At 44.7% G+C, this 19,699-nt stretch overlaps 2 protein-coding genes across 4 annotated transcripts in view; one reads left to right on the top strand and one right to left on the bottom strand.

Moving 5' to 3' along the window:
- Positions 1–11,666, top strand: part of RAB27B (RAB27B, member RAS oncogene family) — a 45,617-nt gene extending 33,951 nt beyond the window's left edge. For both annotated transcript variants that reach the window (XM_070743548.1, XM_070743549.1), the window contains exons 4-6: positions 1,571–1,674; positions 4,904–5,027; positions 6,713–11,666. In XM_070743548.1, coding sequence (XP_070599649.1) covers positions 1,571–1,674; positions 4,904–5,027; positions 6,713–6,902 — 418 coding nt within the window. In that variant the 3' untranslated portion in view covers positions 6,903–11,666. The remainder of the gene's footprint in view (positions 1–1,570; positions 1,675–4,903; positions 5,028–6,712) is intronic.
- Positions 11,667–12,184: 518 nt separating this feature from the next.
- The window catches only part of CCDC68 (coiled-coil domain containing 68), a 65,305-nt gene continuing 57,790 nt past the window's right edge, over positions 12,185–19,699 (bottom strand). For both annotated transcript variants that reach the window (XM_070743547.1, XM_070743546.1), the window contains exon 11: positions 12,185–13,385. In XM_070743547.1, coding sequence (XP_070599648.1) covers positions 13,337–13,385 — 49 coding nt within the window. In that variant the 3' untranslated portion in view covers positions 12,185–13,336. The remainder of the gene's footprint in view (positions 13,386–19,699) is intronic.

The following is a 19,699-nucleotide window of genomic DNA, read 5'->3' as shown; positions in this document are numbered from 1 at the left end:
TGAGCGAGCGAGAGAGCCGAGGAGCGAAGCGGGCAGGCAAGCCACATACAGTAGAGTCTGGATTATCCAACGTTTTCGGCGATCCAATTATCAGCCCGCCCGTTTATGTCGGATAACAGAGACTCTACTGTATATGGGTCTGTGTGCATAAACACACCCACAAACACATACAGGTTTTCCGTTTAAAGGTCTGTGAGCCATACACTCAGAAATTCCATGTCCCTGGGTGGGCTGCTAACTAAGTCAACGAAGCAGTGGAAGTGATGTGCCGGTGCCTGGAGGCTGTTGGGGTCTGGATGGGTGTCAACAGACTCAAACTCAACCCGGATAAGACGGAGTGGCTGTGGGTTCTGCCTCCCAAGGACAATTCCATCTGTCCGTCCATAACCCTGGGGGGGGAATCATTGACCCCCTCAGAGAGGGTCTGCAACTTGGGCATCCTCCTCGATCCACAGCTCACATTAGAGAAACATCTTTCAGCTGTGGCGAAGGGGGCGTTTGCCCAGGTTCGCCTGGTGCACCAGTTGCGGCCCTATCTGGACTGGGACTCACTGCTCACAGTCACTCGTGCCCTCATCACCTCGAGGTTCGACTACTGTAATGCTCTCTACATGGGGCTACCTTTGAAAAGTGTTCAGAAACTTCAGATCGTGCAGAATGCAGCTGCGAGAGCAATCATGGGCTTCCCAAGGTATGCCCATGTTACACCAACACTCCGCAGTCTGCATTGGTTGCCGATCAATTTCCGGTCACAATTCAAAGTGTTGGTTACGACCTATAAAGCCCTTCATGGCATCGGACCAGAATATCTCCGGGACCGCCTGCTGCCGCACAAATCCCAGCGACCGGTTAGGTCCCACAGAGTTGGCCTTCTCCGGGTCCCGTCAACTAAACAGTGTCGTTTGGCGGGACCCAGGAGAAGAGCCTTCACTGTGGCGGCCCCGACCCTCTGGAACCAGCTCCCCCCAGATATCAGAGTTTCCCCTACCCTCCTTGCCTTTCGCAAGCTCCTTAAAACCCACCTCTGTCGTCAGGCATGGGGGAATTGAAATTTTCCCTTCCCCCTAGGCTTATAGAAGTTATACATGATATGCTTGTATGTATGATTGGTTCTTTAAATTGGGGGTTTTTAGATTATTTTTAATATTAGATTTGTTCACATTGTCTTTTTTGTTGTTGTTAGCCGCCCCGAGTCTTCGGAGAAGGGCGGCATACAAATCTAATAAATACAAATACAAAATACAAATAAAGCCTCCTGTGGCGGTTTCCTGCCCATTTTTTTTGATAGTGTAGGGAAACGTATAACACAAATCCCTACTGGAATGGAACAGATGAGAAAAGAAAACAAAACCATCCCTGGGGCTGCCTTGCCACCTGAAGGAAGATTTGTGCTTGAGCAGTCATTCTGGCTAAGGGTTGAATTACCCGTGTAAAGAGAATATTAAAGCTGTGTCTTGTCATTTATCGGTTTGCTTGCAGCGATGAAATATCTACCTAATACCCCTTGCTTTATTTTCCCTTATAGCTCATGCTGTATATTGATCCTTTTTCACTCCTTTTCTCCTGACAGATTCAGAAGTCTCACCACAGCATTTTTCAGAGATGCCATGGGCTTCCTGCTAATGTTTGATCTCACCAGTCAACAGAGCTTCTTAAATGTCAGAAACTGGATGAGTAAGTGGAAAAAAGCAGCTGCCTCTTTTAACCTTGAGCTCTTTTAGCTTCAGCGGCATTGAACCCACCATCTTTCATGCGCCAGCAGGCCCCATAGAGAGTGGAATTATATTAAGCTATTCCTGATACAATGAAACACTCTTCAACAAAAGGCACACAAGTGTACCTTGGAAAAAAGCTGCGGTGGTTAGAATTTAATACTGCCGGCTGCTGCTGCTGGCTGGCTGCAGTTTGGCAGTTCAAATCTCACCAGGCTCAAGGTTGACTCAGCCGTCCATCCTTCCAAAGTTGGTAAAATAAGAACCCAGATTTTGGGGGGCAATAGGCTGACTTTGTAAACCGCTTAGAGAGGATTGTAATTCAATTCAATTCAATTTATTAGATTTGTACGCCGCCCCTCTCCGAAGACTCGGGGCGGTTCACAACAACGATAAAAACAATATTATAATGGTACAAATCTAATATTAAAAATAACTAAAAACCCTATCATAATTAAAAAACCAAACAGCACATACATACCAAACATAAATTATAATGAGCCTGGGGGAAAGATGTCTCAAATCCCCCATGCCTGGCGGTATAGGTGGGTCTTAAGTAGTTTACGAAAGACAGGGAGGGTGGGGGCAGTTCTAATCTCCGGGGGGAGTTGATTCCAGAGGGCCGGGGCTGCCACAGAGAAGGCTCTTTCCCTGGGGCCCGCCAGATGACATTGTTTAGTCGACGGGACCCGGAAAAGGCCAACTCTGTGGGACCTTATTGGCCGCTGGGATTCGTGCGGCAGCAGGGGGTTCCAGAGGTACTCTGGTCCAATGCCATGTAGGGCTTTAAAGGTCATAACCAACACTTTGAATTGTGACCGGAAATTGATCGGCAGCCAATGCAGACCATGGAGTGTTGTAGATATGTGGGTGAATCTGGGAAGCCCCATGATGGCTCTCGCGTTCTGCACAATCTGGAGTTTCCGAACACTGTGAAGTGATATATATATATATTTATTTATTTTATTTATTTATTGGATTTGTATGCTGCCCCTCTCCATGGACTCGGGACGGCTAACAACAGTGACAAAAAACAGAATGTAAAAATCCAATACTACAACAGCTAAAAACCCTTGTTATACAACCAATCATACATACAAACATACCATGCATAAATTGTAGAAGCCTAGGGGGAAGGATTATCTTAATTCCCCCATGCCTGATGGCAGAGGTGGGTTTTGAGGAGCTTACGAAAGGCAAGGAGGGTAGGGGCTATTCTGATCTCTGGGGGAGAGTTGGTTCCAGAGGGTCGGGGCCATCACAGAGAAGGCTCTTCCCCTGGGCCCCACCAACCGACATTGTTTAGTTGACGGGACCTGGAGAAGGCCCACTCTGTGGGACCTAACTGGTCGCTGGGATTCATGCGGCAGAAGGCGGTCCCGGAGACAATCTGGGTCTTAAGTGCCATTGCTATTAGAAGCAATGCACACTTCACTCTGAAGCTGGCTTCTAGAGGTTCCTGGATCATTCTTTGCCTTACCCACTGGCTGCAAGATACATTTTATGGAATCTTTAGGAAACAGGTGGGCTTTCACTTGGACCATGTTGTGTTTCTGCAGAATGCTGAGCCCTACCCAAACCAGTTTAAATATTACTAAAAGAATGTCCATGTGAATTGCTTGAAAATACATCAGCTTTATGTGAATAACAGGTAGCCCTGGATTTAACAACCGTAATTGAATCCAGAATTACTGTCATAAGTTGTGGTCATTATCCAGTCACTATGTGACTGTACTCAATTTTGCAACCTTTTTTGTGGTCATTGTTAAGGTCATTGTTAAGGTGAAGGGCACTAAAGCAAACCTTTTTTTTAAAACTCAATGAGCGATTGTTTTTTTGCTGGAAACTGGAACTACTGTATTTTTTTGAAGTATAAAATGCACCTTTTCCCCCCAAAAGAGGGTGAAAATTTGGGTGTGTCTTATACACCGAATGCAGCCCCACCCAGCCTCTCAAATGGAGGTTTCAGAGGCTGAAAACAGCCTGCGAAACCTCAATTTCAGAGGCTTTTTTTCCAGCCTCTGAAACCTCCGTTTGAGAGACTGAGTGGGGCTACAACGGAGGTTTCACAGGCTGGAAAAATACCTCAGAAATGGAAGCTTCATAGGCTGAAAAATGCCTCTGAAATGGAGGTTTCACAGGCTGAAAAATGCCTCTGAAATGGAGGTTTCACAGGCTGAAAAAATCCTCTGAAATGGAGGTTTTATAGACTGGGAAAATGCCTCTGAAATGGAGGTTTCACAGGCTGGAAAAATCCCTGAAATGGAGGTTACAAAGGCTGAAAAAATCCTCTGAAATGGAGGTTTTATAGACTGGGAAAATGCCTCTGAATTGGAGGTTTCACAGGCTTGAAAAATACCTCTGATATGAAGGTTTTATAGGCTGGAAAAAATCCTCTGAAATGCAGGTTTTATAGGATGGAAAAAATCCTCTGAAATGGAGGTTTCACAGGCTGGAAAAATGCCTCTGAAATGGAGGTTTTATAGGCTGAAAAAGCAAAGTGCAAAGCTCACAACCAACGAACCTGTTGTGAAGGTTCACATCTGGCAACTGCTGATTGAGGGTATTCAGTGAGGCCATCCATCACCCCAAGCAGCTTTTTTCTTATTGTCCTCCCACAAAATTAAGGTGCATCTTATAATCCGAAAAATACTGTAAATGCCAGAAACTATCAAAACCCACCAAAACTTGTGGTAATGTGACTGCAGGATGCTCCAAATAACTGTAGATGCAAGCTGGTTGCCAAATGCTCCAAATGTGATTGTGTGACTGGGAAGAGGAAGGGACACACACAGCCAATGGAACTCCAAGAACCTGGTCATAAGTAGCTCAGGGGGGAAGTCCATCATTCCTTCAAACGGTCGCTAAGCAACACCAGTTGTTAATCAAGGACTACCTGCTTTATTCTTGTTGCAGCTGTGGTGCAGAGAAGAAATACAGTGCTCATTGGCATTGACAGATTTCTTATCTTGATCTTAATTTGATTGATTGGATGGCACAATGTATTTTGGACAATAAGTAAAAATAGGTGGTTAATTTGCTCATTTTTCATCTCTCAGCCAGCCAGGTTGAGCAACACAACTGGGAGATAGAGGGTTAGGAAAGGCTGAAAGGAACTATGATTTTTGCTCCTCTGTTTCCAAAGAACGTCTCTACAGTTCTTACCAAGTTTCTACATTTTCTTTCTTTAGGTCAGTTGCAAGCCAATGCTTATTGCGAAAACCCCGACATTGTATTAATTGGAAATAAAGCTGACCTATCAGATCAGAGGGAGGTCAACGAAAGACAAGCAAGAGAACTTGCAGACAAATATGGGTAAGGCAAACAAACATGTTGTCCCCTCAACTAACTCGGGAGGCATTGATATACCCATCTGATGTAATGCTAAAGGTGGGATAACGATAGAATGAAATGGCCAAGACATTTGGTTTCGGAGGAAGAAAACCAAGTACAATGCATTTTTCCCCTGTTGATATCTATCTATCTATCTATCTATCTATCTATCTATCTATCTATCTATCTATCTATCTATCTATCTATCTATCTATCTATCTATCTACCTACCTACCTACCTACCTACCTACCTACCTATCATCTATCTATCTATCTATCTATCTATCTATCTATCTATCTATCATCTATCTATCATCTATCTATCTATCTATCTATCTATCTATCTATCTATCTATCTATCTATCTATCTATCTATCTATCTATCTATCTATCAGTCTTTTATGCCATCCTTCTCCGAGGACTTGGGGCGGCTTACAACATATAATAAAACAATGCATAACATCTTAAATCCAATTAATTAAATATAAAATCTAGAAATCCCAAAACTCATTAAAAAACAGTCATTCCCATTCAATCAACTTTCTCTCACACATTCATCGGCCGGGGGCAAGAATCTAATGGCCCCGAGCCTGGTGGCATAAATGAGTCTTAAGCTCTTGCGGAAGGCAAGGAGGGTGGAGGCAGTACAAATTTCTGGGGGGAGATGATTCCAGAGGGCTGGGCCCCCCACAGAGAAGGCTGTTCTCCCAGGCCCTGCCAAGCGACATTGTTTAGTTGATGGGACCTGGAGAAGGCCAACTGTGTGTAACCTGACCGGTCGCTGGGATTCATGTGGCAGAAGGCGGTCCCATAAGTATTATAGCCCTACACCAATAGTTCTTAAAGTAATCCCTTTATGGATAAGTACTGGTGCTTATAAGAATTATTTTTTAAAAAATATATTTTTATTGTATTTTTTTAAAAAGACAAACAACGACGTACAACATTAAACATTCAAGGAGCTGCTATTGGTCCGCTTATCTTAGAAGTCTAACTACTACAAAAAATAAAAACCTAACTGTAATCAGATCAATACAGAAATAGCACACATTTATATTGGGTACTTGTTAAATTTAACTCTATGTGTTAATTAAATTTCTTTATAAGATACTTATTCAAAAAATATAATATAATGAATAGCACATCTAACTTTATCATACTATAAACATTTTTAAACTATTTTACTCTATCTTATAAAATTTCAAAACAATAAGTTCAAGAAGTTCTAAATTCTTGTTACTTTAACTTTTAATATTATTTTTAAAGTTCCACCATTCGTATACTTTATCCCATATTTTATAAAATTCTGTTTCTGCTTGATTATTCAAGCGTTTTGTCATCATGTCTAATTCTGCACATTCCATAATTTTTTTATAAACTTCGACATCCTTTGGTATTTCCATTTCTTTCCATTTCTGTGCAAATGTAATTCTTGCCGCAACCAGTATATAAGAATTATTTTTGTGAGAGAGGGGGAACAGGGATGTGTTCGGCAGCTTGATTGGCCTTTCAGTAAGTGACTCAATATTCTTAAGTCTTGAAGTAAAGTCATTTTGCTTTTGACAACTAAATGCAAGCTTCCCTTTGAAGGAGAACCGGTAGGTTATTGTTAGAAATTGTTCTCTCTTGAAATATCTTACCATCCTTCTGATGTTTTCCTGCCGTAGCATCCCATACTTTGAGACAAGTGCAGCGACTGGTCAAAATGTGGACAAATCCGTGGAGGCACTCTTGGACTTAATAATGAAACGAATGGAACAGTGTGTTGACAAGTCTCAGCTCTCTGACACAGCCAACGGTGGAAGTTCAGGAAAACTCATGTCGTCCAAATCTGATGAGAAGAAATGTGCTTGTTGACTTGGCCATTCAGGTTGAGGAAAAAGAACGAGAAATCAGAAAATAACAGAATGACCAAATGCTAAATTCAACCCGGAACTCCATGGACCAAATGAGACTGCTGTTGTTGTCTTAAGCAAGCCTGATTTTTCCCCAATGCTGAGAAATCATGCTTCTGCATTCAAACGGGTGTAAACCATCTTCTTAGAAAATCCAGAGGCTCTTTTCTTCTTCGTACAATAGGCGAGTAAATACAGAAAATATCTTCTTTGGGGAGAGGATCATTGAAATGTTAGGAGATACCTTTACAACAAAACAACGGTTTGTCTATGTTGGCCTGAGCCATCATTTCTCATCTCTTTGCCGTCTATTGTGACGTACATTGTATGTTTGCTAAACAGGTGATGAAAAAAACACCCCAAAAAACACCCCAAAAAACACCCCAAAGAATGTATTGTGTGTCTCATTGTAAACCTCTTTATGGTTTTGAATACCAAAAAGTTAATTGTTATTTCATTCAGTTGGCTATACTCATAAGTCAAGACCTGATTAAAATTGCAATGTAGTCATTAGGTGGAATTGGAGATAGAAGTGGACTGTAGAAAGATGTCCATACAATATAGTACAGCGTTGGAAAAGATATAAACCACGAGGTTAGCTCAAAGCTGAAAAGTACTGTGTGCCTTGAAATACTTGGCCAAGTATTTCATTGGTGACTCTTGAGAGTGATATTCCAATGGAATCCCCTTTCATTAAGAGATAGTATGTATTTATTAAGTTCTGTATGGATACAGTTAACATTTCTAATTCTAATGCTCTAATTAACACATAATTTATATATACACGGAAGATTATTATTGCTTTTACTTTACCAGCATAGCTCTTCTTAAACATGAAGCTATGTTCAACATTGATCTGGAATATTAGCTATCCAAAGCAAAGTCTTGATTAAATATATAATGCTTTCATGTTACTTTCCATCACTTAAAATGAGAAAGGCAGGAACAGGAACAAAGAACAGGAAGTTCCAATAATAATTTTGTTACAGTAGAAGTACTGTTAAGTGAAGGATATGTATACTTTAGAGCCAAGCGTGATAGGATGATGGTGGTATGATGAGGTTTGATGATAATAACGATAAACAAAAACACATTGTCTTTCTACTATGCACCATTTTTCTGTGATGCCATTCTGGTTTAAATGGTCTGCTTTTGCAATTCAGCCATTCCAAAACAATCCGCAATTCCCTGCCACCATTTTCTAAGTTAAAGAGTTCATTTCCCCTGGTTCTTTGTGTTATCAACTTATCACAATGCTCTTCATCAATCTCTCAGTAATTAAAATATATATCTCTGTTTGCAAAAATATGAGCGCATTTCCCAGAAAGCGAAATGATGCAGAGGAATAGATATTCATGGTGATATCTTAATTTTCATTTTTATTCCAATACTGTGATACTTTCAGTACACTTTTAAATGTTTACTGCTTTTTGTAATCCGTAGAACTCATTTTCAGAAATGGGAAATTGCAAAATCCCAAAGGTGTCTTCACTTTTTGCTAGTGTTAATTGCTCAGCACTTCTGTTGGGAAATACTAATGTTTTTGTGTATGAAATCTGGATCATATTTGCTTGGGTTCAGAATGCTTTGCCTGAAATCAAGGGCTGGGGGAATACACTTAAGCAGTATTTCTCAACCATGGCAATATTTAAGATATGTGTTCTTCAACATCCAGAATTCCCCAACAAGCATACCGGCTGAGGAATTCTGGGAGTTTGAAATCTTAAAGTTGCAAGGTGGAAGAATAATGCGCTTAACTAAGTGTAAAAAAACAAGAGATTTTTTTTTATGCATTAGCATATATCTTTTTTTCTATATGGCCCTACACTGTGAGGAATATTTCACCTCTTTTTCCTGCAATTCTGCCATTTTATAACAAAAGATCTTTTCGTTTTCCAATGGAAGAAGAGATAACAATATATCTTTAATGTCTCCCAGCTGTCAATACCTTCTCAGTGCTCTGCATTGCAGCAAACAGGGTTATCTGCTGCAAAATTTGGGCATATGACTGACCTAGTGAGGAATCTCAGCTGACGTATTGAACATTGCCATTCAGAACTTTTCTTACATTTAGTTCAACAGTTTTGGATCTTCTAGCATTGTAAATCGGATCTGGAGGGACTCATATATTCAAGTTGTATTCCAATTTCTCACACTACCATTCATATATTGCTTACTATCTTGGAGTAGCAAATTAAGAACTCAAAACTACTCCTAAGGCACAGTTATTGTTAGGCATCATTTGATGCAATCATATGCTGGGTTATCTACTACCATTCCTACAATATCTGCCGATGCCTCTTGTCTCAGCATAATGCCCATGAGTGAATGTTTTATGTATGCATGCTAAACCTTGATATTGTGTACACTGAATATTCCCTGGCATTAAGTAAGGCAAAATAGCTGTTGGTTTTGTAGCTGTCATTACGCACACCTAAACTCCTGCATGTGTAAAATGTAAATGTTTATAGGGAACATTTATGAGCACAATGTTGAATCCACAAGAACCCTTTGACTTCCCAAATTGTCATTATATCATCTTTGAAATTGGCTAAAAACCAGCCAAGATAACAATACCGGAATCCATCTTGCATTTTCAATATAAACTCAAAATAAATTCCGTATAACATCAACAATTCTTTCATTATCTTCCTTCTATGGCCCTATTTCATCAAGATCAGGGTATATATGATTGATATCAAATATATTGATGTAGGTTATGTTGCCATTGTAGTTCATAATTGGCACCTCACCAAAATAATCCTGCATATAATTGAGTGATTAATAATTGTAATGACAATATATTTTACTATATTTTCCAGTCTTCCTTCTTTTGAGACATGGTATGAAATTCCCTCCTCTGACTTGATTTCATGAATGTTTGAATCAAAATATTGGAAGTGTAATTGTGTACGTATGATTAATAGACCCATGGCTGTTTACTGCTGATATATATCCTATTGTCCAAAAGTATTCAGATGTAATGAGCCAAGTTCTCAAGGGCTTCTGTTGTGCCTTTGACCATCCACAAAGCACACTGAGCCAACAATTGTTTTCATAAACCATATATAATTGTTGAGGAAAGAACCTAGAGAACTGTCAGTTCCATGTAACCATTTTGCCTACTTTTATTGTCAACAATTGGCATTACACATGCTGCACAACAACCTGATTTCTATGAAAGGATCTTGCTCTGCTTTGTGAAAACCTCTGAGGAGCAAAGTTGTCTGATGAAATGCACATGATGTCCCTAATAATTACTGTCCATGGGATAAATCAATATATACTTAAGAGAAGGTCGTCCTGTCGCTGAAACTATGTTTTTGTAATTGCCGATCAGCCTTTTAACAAAGTCTTCTACCAAGATTTAACAAACCATGTTCAAACAAACCATTTAGATACTGTTTTGTTATGAAAATCTACCTTTCCCAATATAGTTAAGTGTAGTCTGGTATTATATGACTACTGAAACTATTCAGCCTTGTTGGTTTCTTTCTCAAGTCCAACTGAGGCAGAATTGAATAGTGTCTCTCATGGTCAACTTTCTAGATCTGTTCTTGGAGCTAAAAGGTTAGCAATAAGAAGGCATTTGGCTCCCAAAGATTAACATGGATCTCCTCTGACAACTTCCTCAAGGCTTGGAAAAGAACTCTCATGTTTTCCTCTCCATAGAATAAAATGCTTGATAGCGGCTCTTCTAAAGGTCAAACTAAACATAACCTGAATCACGGGGTTATGGCTGTTACAAAGCAGATTAATAGACGGAACAGAAAAGTTATTCCAGACAGAAGCACCATTACAATCATATTCTCTGAAGTTGTGCGATCTATCTATGCTGTTTGTTGTTAAATATTTAGTTGTACTTAACAACAGCAGCCCTCCTTAACTCTGACCATTTAGCACAGGGATCTCCAACCTTGGCGATTTTAAGACTTGTGGACTTCAACTCTGGCTGAGGAATCCTGGGAGTTGAAGTCTACAAGTTGTAAAATTGCCAAGCTTGGAGACCTCGTGATTTAGCAGGAAGTCTTTTATGATTATATTTCTTAAGAAACATGGACAGTTGTTCTTCTTACACTTACAAAGGCCCTGCCTGAAGCTCTCCCAAACTTGATTCCACCCCAACTTTTCAATCAAGAAGCTTTTTGGATCTTAAATCCTATCTGTCTTCGCTCTACCCCACCATGGGATTTTCAGTGTATATAATAACTCTATAATTCAAGGTATTTTTATGTGCTTCTCACAAATATATTTATTGAAATTGTTCTTTTCAGATTTTGATTCAACACTAAGAGCCTTCTAACTGATCGGTTGTTTCCCCTTTTCCGCCTCTGGCTTTGATTTGCTGTTTTAGTGTATCCTTAAGTTAGGTAACTCTGAGCTTGTTTTCTGTTGGTCTTTGAGGCGGTTCTGTAGAAATTAAAGATTTACATTCTTTGAACTAAGTGTCTGAATTCTCTCTCTCTGGATGGACTGCACTGCCAGCCTAGCAGCATCGGTTATTAACTGTGTTGTGTTACTACTACTACTACTACTACGCTGTTGCTTTTCAATGATATATAAATATGTATTTATATGTGTGCGCGTGTGAGTACACACACATACATATATACTATCAGACTGTATCCATTGGTGTCTGGGTTTATACCATATGGCTAAGGAATGTAATTCTGTAGTTTCGTTTCTGCACTGTTCTTTTGAAATTAAAAAACTATTCATTTTTCAAGCTGTTGTGGATTGTCGTCTTGAAGACCAAACTGTGTCCGAGAATGGTGAAAGTGTGCAGATGACACACACAATATGTCTTACCTACCGTATTTTTCGCTCCGTAAGACATTTTTTTTTGGTCTCCCCAAAGTGGGTGGAAATGTCTGTGCGTCTTATGGAGAGAATATTGCCGAAGCGCTGCCCACACAACAGCCCCCACCCTTTGGCTGTTTCCGGCCTCCGCATGCCCATTTCCAGCCTCTGGAATCTAAGGATGCCATAATCATTATAGATAAATAAATATTTTATTCATTTAATTATGGGGAAACTTACTCTTCCTCTGTCATGAGACAGGTTCGTGCCAAATGCACAATCTGTTTTTTCAGAGGTTTAACTGAAATATATGTTCCTACTTTCTGGCCTCAGGCATAATACTGCTTGATGAACCTGCCGTAGGAGAGATCTATGGAGAGCCATTGCACTTTGCCGATTTTAAATCATGACATAGTGATGACTTCAGGACTGTGTTCTCTGTGCTTAGATGCACTTCCCAAAGGTGTTTCACTTCGCTAGAAGTAACACCATTTGTAAAATTATCACATTACACAATATTAGAATTAGTTTGCCAACGAGGGGGCGGGGGTGAGAATGCTGTAAATAGATATCTCCGTTCAAGGTTTTATAAGCCTCCCTTTGCTTATAATTCTCCATAAAATATAATAAATACAAAGAGCAGCAATTTGGTGTGATGGGAGATTTTTTTTTTCCTATTTGATTGATGTACAGTCTCCACACAAGTACTCATTCATCTTTTTTCTCTCGACTGGTATACAAAACCAGGAATTCTCTCAAAACTAGTTATTAGTCAGTTGTGGATCAGCTGAACGACATATCTGAGCTCCACATGATATACTATTTGATCCAGCTGCAGGGGTGGGTTGCTGCTGGAACCGGGGTGGTGGAGGGAGGGAACACAGTGGGGTAGTGAAAATGGAGCTCCGCCCCCGAGCAGCCAATTTGCACTGAAAGATGTTGAAAGAAAATGCAGGGCGTCCTGCATAAGCCACGGCCACAGTGCAGTAGTAAAAAAATTGGTTGTCCTTCACTGTCCAGCTGCCTTAGTCCAGTGCTGAGTTACTACCGGTTCACCCCAATTTGGGACAAACTGGTAGCTGCGATGATGGGAGGCTCCGCCTACCCGCCCATATGTCATCATGAATGATCTGCATGCGTGTTCACAGTTCCGAACCGTTAGCGAAGGTAAGTGAAACCCACTACTGTCTTAGTCCACCGTAATATTCTTCAGTGTACATTCAGATGCATGCTGTAAAACTTGCAGGAAGTAATTGGTCCTTATGGATCAATGAGTTCTGAAGCCAATGCATTTCCATCACCAGGAGGAACAACCACAATGCTTCTAATAAAAGGCCCATAGATGACTAAAAATGGACACTTTTCCTCCATATGTCCCAATCTCCTGGATGCCTTCTGTCACATCTGAATTTAGTTCTTCCCTTAGAAGACCATCTTGAGAGTCCAAACATTAATTCAAAAGATGAAATTTGTTAGGTGACGCCAAAGTTCACTATGCAGGTAAATCCAATGGAAAATGCATAGAAACGTAATTCTGGAAAGAAAGAACTTTCTTTCTAATAGATCTGAGAAAGGTTCATATCTCATAAGAACAGGTCACTTGCGTAGTTTGGATATTACATTGTGCGGCAAGTCCCCATCAATCCTGGAAAAAGATGGAGAAAGTTTTCATTGAGCAAGATATCATTTGGAAAAATCTAGATTGTGGGAATTAATCCTGTATTGACATTATTCAAAGAATCTGGAAGAAGGAGTTATTTCAGAAATCCTAAGAACTGTATTAAGCCGCCCCGAGTCTATGGAGAGTGGCGGCATACAAATCTAATAAATAATAATAATAATTAAGATCAGCCATTGTCAGTTTCAGTTAATATCACTTAATGTCAATACAGTGATACCTTGGTACTCATTGTTAATTGGTTGTGGGAGGTCTAATGAATACCAAAAACAATGAGTAGCAAACTATTTTCCCCATAAAGAATAATACCGTGAGTTACAAATTCTCACCCACAAGTTCTACTTTGTGCATTGAGTACCAAACATATGAGTATTGGGACAAAGTTTTTGTGTCAAAATGCATTGACTATCAAATTTAATGAGTTTCAAAGCAGTTGAAAACCAAGGTACCACTGTAATTTGAAAAAAAACATTTCTTTAATTGAAAAGTGAACCAGCCTACATTGCAAGTAAATTCTATAGAACTTAGAACTTCTAACATGCTCTGTTACTCCATATTTTTACCTTTGTGATTTTTTAAAGTCAGCAATAAAATAGAGCTAAGGATTAACTTGCCTTGTAGAGATTCAACTTCATGACTATCATTTTTATTCAATAAGTAAGTTGATGTATTACATTATACTATGGTACATTTAACTATGGTTCCCTGGATAAACAAACAACAATTGTTTGGGTTCACACAACATATCAACTTCCAAATATCAACCAAACCAGCATTATGGTTTAGCATATGTAAATCCAATCAATCTTTTAAAAAACAATTATTTTTTCTGAACATTTAAGAAGGAAAATGGAGAAACAAAACCAGAAAAGAAGCAATGTGCTATAAAACCATGAGCAGAAATAGTCCAAACATGATTCTTATGTGAGATTAAATTTTGTTTAAATAGAAATTTTAGACTTCTAAGTCCATAAATTTTACAGGAAGAATTGTACATGCTTTTCAGTTAAAGGTAGCTGTTAATGTGCTACATACACACAGACTTTGATAATATTCAGTCAAAAGATGGCAGGCTGAAAGGGGAATTCAACTTTTAGAAATCTTTCTGAAAAATCAATTCGAAGCAGGAAATTAAAGTAGCAAACAACATTTTCAAAAACTCAAACCCCAGTGTGCACTTCTCAATATGGTTCTCAATATACTCAATCTGTATAGTCTGGAGGACAGAAGGAAAAGGGGGGACATGATCGAAACATTTAAATATATTAAAGGGTTAAATAAGGTCCAGGAGGGAAGTGTTTTTAATAGGAAAGTGAACACAAGAAGGGCAGCGCCGGACTTACCCGGCAGGCAGGCTTTGCTGGAGGGACCGGGAGACACGGTCCCTCATGGCGGCCGCCATTTTGAATCCCGGGCGAAGTCTCGCGATGCGAGACTTCGCTCGGGAGAGCAGGGCCTGATTGGCTAAGGCCCTGATTGGTCCGGGCGGGGCCTGCTTGCCCTATATAAGGGCGAGCAGGCCCGGGGCTCTTCCTTTTCGCCCGGACCAAGCTCCTGAGCAGACGTTTGTTCGTCTGCTCCGGCGGCCATTTTAGGTGGCGACCTCGTGCGAGGCGCCATTTTGTGGCCTTTTGGCAAGCGAAGAGCCTTTTCAGTGATAGCGGAGCCAGCATCGGCTGGACTCCGCTCCGGTTTGGAGCCTCATTGCCCTTTGGGGGTGGTGGGTGGTGCTGCCTTCTGGGAGGCCCCGCGGGCTTGCGGTGTTTCCGGGGGGGTTCGAGGCCTGGGATAAAGGCCTAGTGTCGGGCCTTGTGCCCGAGGGGAGGTGGGATTAGCCTCCTGTAGGGGTTTTTCTGCGGAGGCCTGCGGCTCCAGGCAGGCTTTTGCCAACGCAGGGCAGGGTTCGTTGGTGGCTTTTCTCTGCTTTACCCCTTTTGTAAAAAATAGATTTAATTTTCTGTAATGGCCCCTAAGAAGCGGCCAGCTAAGGCCCTCCCGGCCCAACCTGTGGTGCGGCCTAGGAGGGCTGCCAGGCCGTCTGCCCGGGCTCGGGCGGCGGCAGAGGGGCCCCCGGGGGGGATCCCGGTGGGGGGGGTGGTTGGGTTTACACCCACAGTCCCTCAACCCGCGGTGTCCCCTTCTCTCTCCTGGGCCAGGGTACTGGAGCGGCTCGATGAGTTGGAGAGGTGGCGGTCGGGGGCAGGCCCGGAGGGGCTTTCCTCGGCTGCCACCGCAGCATGGGGCGCAGACCCCGAAGAGGAGTCGGCCCCAGCAGGGCAAGTGGCCCACGAAGGACAGATGGCGGGCACCGGTCAGGCGGGCAGCATCGGTCAGACGGGCCACGCTGGACAGATGGCCCAGCCTGGGCAATGGCCATCGTTCCAGGGCCCAACCAGGATGGGCCCACCGTGGATGTCTTCTACCCCTTACGGGGCAGGTGAGGTTGCACCACATACAGGCACATCTCCGCTCCTGCCCATCCAGGGTCCCGGGTTCATCCCGCCAGCTATGGGGGGTGGCAACAGTTTCACGGGGGCTGCTGCAGGCACCTGTGGTCAGGTTTGGTCCCCGCCAGCTCCGCCAGTGGGGGCGCTGGGGGTGCCTGTCCCACCTGGGGCGGGGGTGGGGGGTTGGATTCCTCCTCCACCGGCCATTATGCCACCGGTCCCATTCATGTATCCACCGGGGCTTGGGGTGCTGGGCTCGGGGGCCACCACGGTGTGGGACCCGTTCGCCAGCATCAAGCCTGGGGCCATCCCTTGTGGGTTGCCCGCCACACCTTTAGGGTACCATCTGCACCCGTCAGTTAAGGAGGCAATCTGGCGGGGGGAGTACGTTGATTTGTTCTCCATCTTGAACAGGGAGGTCCCTAAACAAGATAAGGAGGTTGTCCCTGGGGAGAAAGTGAAAAAGACAAAGGTCACGAAATGCTTCAGCTCGTGGCTGTATGCATTTCTGACCTTTGCGTCGGTGGTCATTCAGAGGCAGCCGGGGAGGGCCGGTGCCTTGCTGAAGTACATCGACCTAATAGCGAGGGCCCATTTCGAGTATGGGGGGACCATATGGAGGCACTACGACAAGGGCTTCCGTATGCGTATTGCCCATGACCCCTACTTGCCTTGGGATATGGTGGTTCCGGACCTGTGGTTCCAGGCCACTCATATGTCAGGGAAGGAGGGCTGTGATAGGACCGATAGCGGTCACTTTATGGAGGAGGAGCCTGCGACGCCCGCGCCGGCCAAGGCCGTGGCGGGTGCCGTTAGTAAGGGTGCCTCTTTAATTTGTCACGAGTTCGCTGCAAAGGGGGCGTGTTTTCGCCCCATTTGCAGGTTTCGTCACGCCTGCGGAAGTTGTGGGGGAAACCATTCCGCAGCCGTGTGCCCCCGCCCCAAGAAGGGGATTGAAAAGAAAGGCTCGGGTCCCCCAAAGCCTCCCCCACCTGCTGGGGGAAAAGGGGCCCAGCCCAATTAATTTAGGGGTGCTCGAGGGTTGGTTGGGCGACTACCACCCTCGCTCGAGAGCGGCCGCTCTCTTGCTAGGTTTCGCAGAGGGATTTAGGATCCCTTATCAGGGTGTTAGGAAGGCTTTCATGTCTGACAACCTTAGGTCGGTTGTCGGTCATGAAGACATTGTTAGGGAGAAGATTGGGAAGGAGGTTGCCGAAGGCAGGGTCCTGGGGCCCTTTGCGGAGCCGCCCTTCCCGAATCTTCGTGTGTCCCCCTTAGGTGTGGTCCCCAAAAAGGCGAGTGGTGAATTTAGGTTGATTCACCATTTGTCTTTTCCAAAAGGGGAGTCAGTGAATGATTTCATTCCTGACGAACTTTGTTCAGTCCGGTACGCATCCTTTGATGCAGCCGTGACTATGGTTAGGAAGTGTGGGGCGGGAGCCCTTATGGGTAAATGCGACATTAAGTCGGCATTCCGGCTCCTCCCCATACACCCAGACGACTTTGAGCTGTTGGGCTTCCATTTCGAGGGGGGCTATTACGTGGACAGAGCTTTGCCCATGGGGTGCTCTGTCTCGTGCTCTCTTTTCGAGAGTTTTAGCACCTTCTTGGAGTGGGCGCTCAGGAGGCAAAGTGGCCTGGGTACGGTCGTTCACTACCTTGACGATTTCCTTTTGGCGGGGCCTGCGCATTCGGAGCAATGTTTTGCTTTGATGCGGGACTTCGAAGCCCTTTGTGCTCAATTAGGGGTGCCTTTAGCCTCTGAGAAGACCGAAGGCCCCGCCACCAGGATTACCTTTCTGGGTATTGAATTGGACTCAGAGGAGCAATCTTCCAGATTGCCCCTAGAGAAGTTGGTTAAGATTAAGCGGAAGCTCGATGAGGTCCTGGGCTGCCGGAAGGTGACCCTACGGCAGCTTCAGGAACTGGCAGGCATTCTTAATTTTGCCTGTCGGGTAGTTGTTCCTGGAAGGGCTTTTTCCAGGAGGTTGTATGATGCGATGAAGGGGCTCCGTTTGCCCCATCATCGTACCCGCCTTTGCGCCGGGGTCAGGGCTGACCTCGGCGTGTGGCGGGATTTTTTGGATAGATTTAACGGGTTGTCTTTCTGGAGGCACGAGCTTCTGTTGGAAGCTGAGTTGCAGCTCTGCTCTGACGCCGCGGGGACTTGTGGTTTCGGGGTAGTGTTAGGTGACCAGTGGTGCTGGTCGGCATGGCCTCCGGAATGGAGTGCCACTTCGTTGGTTAAGGACCTTACGTTCCTGGAGCTCTTCCCCTTAATAGTGGCCTTAGAGCTTTGGGGGGAGCAGTTTAGGGACAAGACTGTGCACTTTTGGTGTGACAACCTAGCGGTTGTCCATGTAGTGAATGCCCTGTCCTCAAAGAGCGACAGGGTCATGCGGCTTGTCCGCCATTTTGTGCACAGGTCCTTGTCTCTAAACGCATTGTTTTTGGCTAAGCATGTCCCCGGGTTAGATAACGGGGTTGCTGATGCCTTGTCCCGTGGTCAGTTGTCCAGGTTTCGGACCCTGGCCCCGTGGGCCCGAGAACTGCCGGAAGCGTTCCCCAGCCACCTCTGGAGTCTGGGAGGGATTCAGAGTGGTGGAGAGGCGAGGCATCCCGGGCAATCTCCTTGTCTGTAGCGCCCGGCACCCTCAGGGCATACCAGCGTGCAGGTAAGGAGTTTGGGGAGTTCAGGCAGGGCAGGGGTTACCAGCTTAGTTGGCCTGTCCCTGTAGAGCATTTGGCCGAGTTTTGCGTCCAACTTAGGCAGCGCGGCCTGTCAGTTAGGACGATCCGGTCCCGGTTAGCCGGCCTCGCCTTTCTGTCCAAGGCGGGGGGGTTTGCAGATCTTTCGGGTGACTTTCGCATCCGGAAGATGCTGGAGGGCTGGCTTAGGGAGCAAGCGGGGGCCCCAGGTGACACTCGTCAGCCCCTGACGGTGGAGCAGCTGTCATCAATCAACGTGGTTTTTGGCAGTCTGTGTTCCTCATTGTACGAGGCCCGTCTTTTCAGGGCAGCGGCTTGTGTCATGTTCTTTGGGGCCCTTCGGGTCAGCGAGGCCATGGCTTCGTCTCAGGCTGACACTTCGCTCCGGGCCTTCCAGTTCGCTGATCTGACCTTTAGGCAAGGGGGGGTGTCCCTTGTAGTGAGAAGGTCTAAAACGGATCAGCTGCACAGAGGGGTTGCCTTACAACTTAGTGCGGCCACCGACCAGTCGGTGTGTCCGGTGGCCGCCCTACGGCTTTATTGTGGTATGAGGGGGTCAGGTCAGGGGTACCTGTTTAGGCATTGTGACGGTACCCCGCTGACCCGTTTCCAATTCTGGGCTTTAGTATCTAGGGCGATGGCCCAGGTGGGCATGGATCCCGCCGGTTATGGAACGCATTCGTTCCGTATCGGCGCCGCCACTAGTGCGGCACTTTCTGGTTTCCCGGCCCATCGGATTCGGGAGATCGGCCGCTGGCGGTCAGCGGCATATTTGGGTTATGTTAGGCCCGCTGAGGATCCCAGGCAGGGCTTAGGCTAGGTAACCTCTCTGTGTCTGTGTCCTCTTGCAGGTCCCCAGGCTAACACGAAACCGACGGCGCTGCTGTGTGGCCACAGCATGATTTTCTGGGCCGGCCGCGCAGCAGCCAGGAGCGCCATCGGGACCCACCTGTCCCTGGGGCGGTGGGTCAACGTTACCTGGATGGGCCGGAGAGGTATGCGGTGGGAGGGTCTCCTACCGGCGTTGCTGGGCGGTCAGCATTCTGTGGCTGCGCCCGGCAATATTGGGGGCGGCTCCTGGAGTCGCGCCCAAAGGGGTCTGGGTGGGCAGCGTCCTGTGGCCGC

Source organism: Erythrolamprus reginae, chromosome 2 (assembly GCF_031021105.1).
Source record: "Erythrolamprus reginae isolate rEryReg1 chromosome 2, rEryReg1.hap1, whole genome shotgun sequence".
NCBI classification, from domain to species: Eukaryota; Metazoa; Chordata; class Lepidosauria; order Squamata; family Dipsadidae; genus Erythrolamprus; species Erythrolamprus reginae.
Note: the sequence above shows the minus strand (reverse complement) of the source record. Positions and strands in the feature narration are given on the sequence as shown.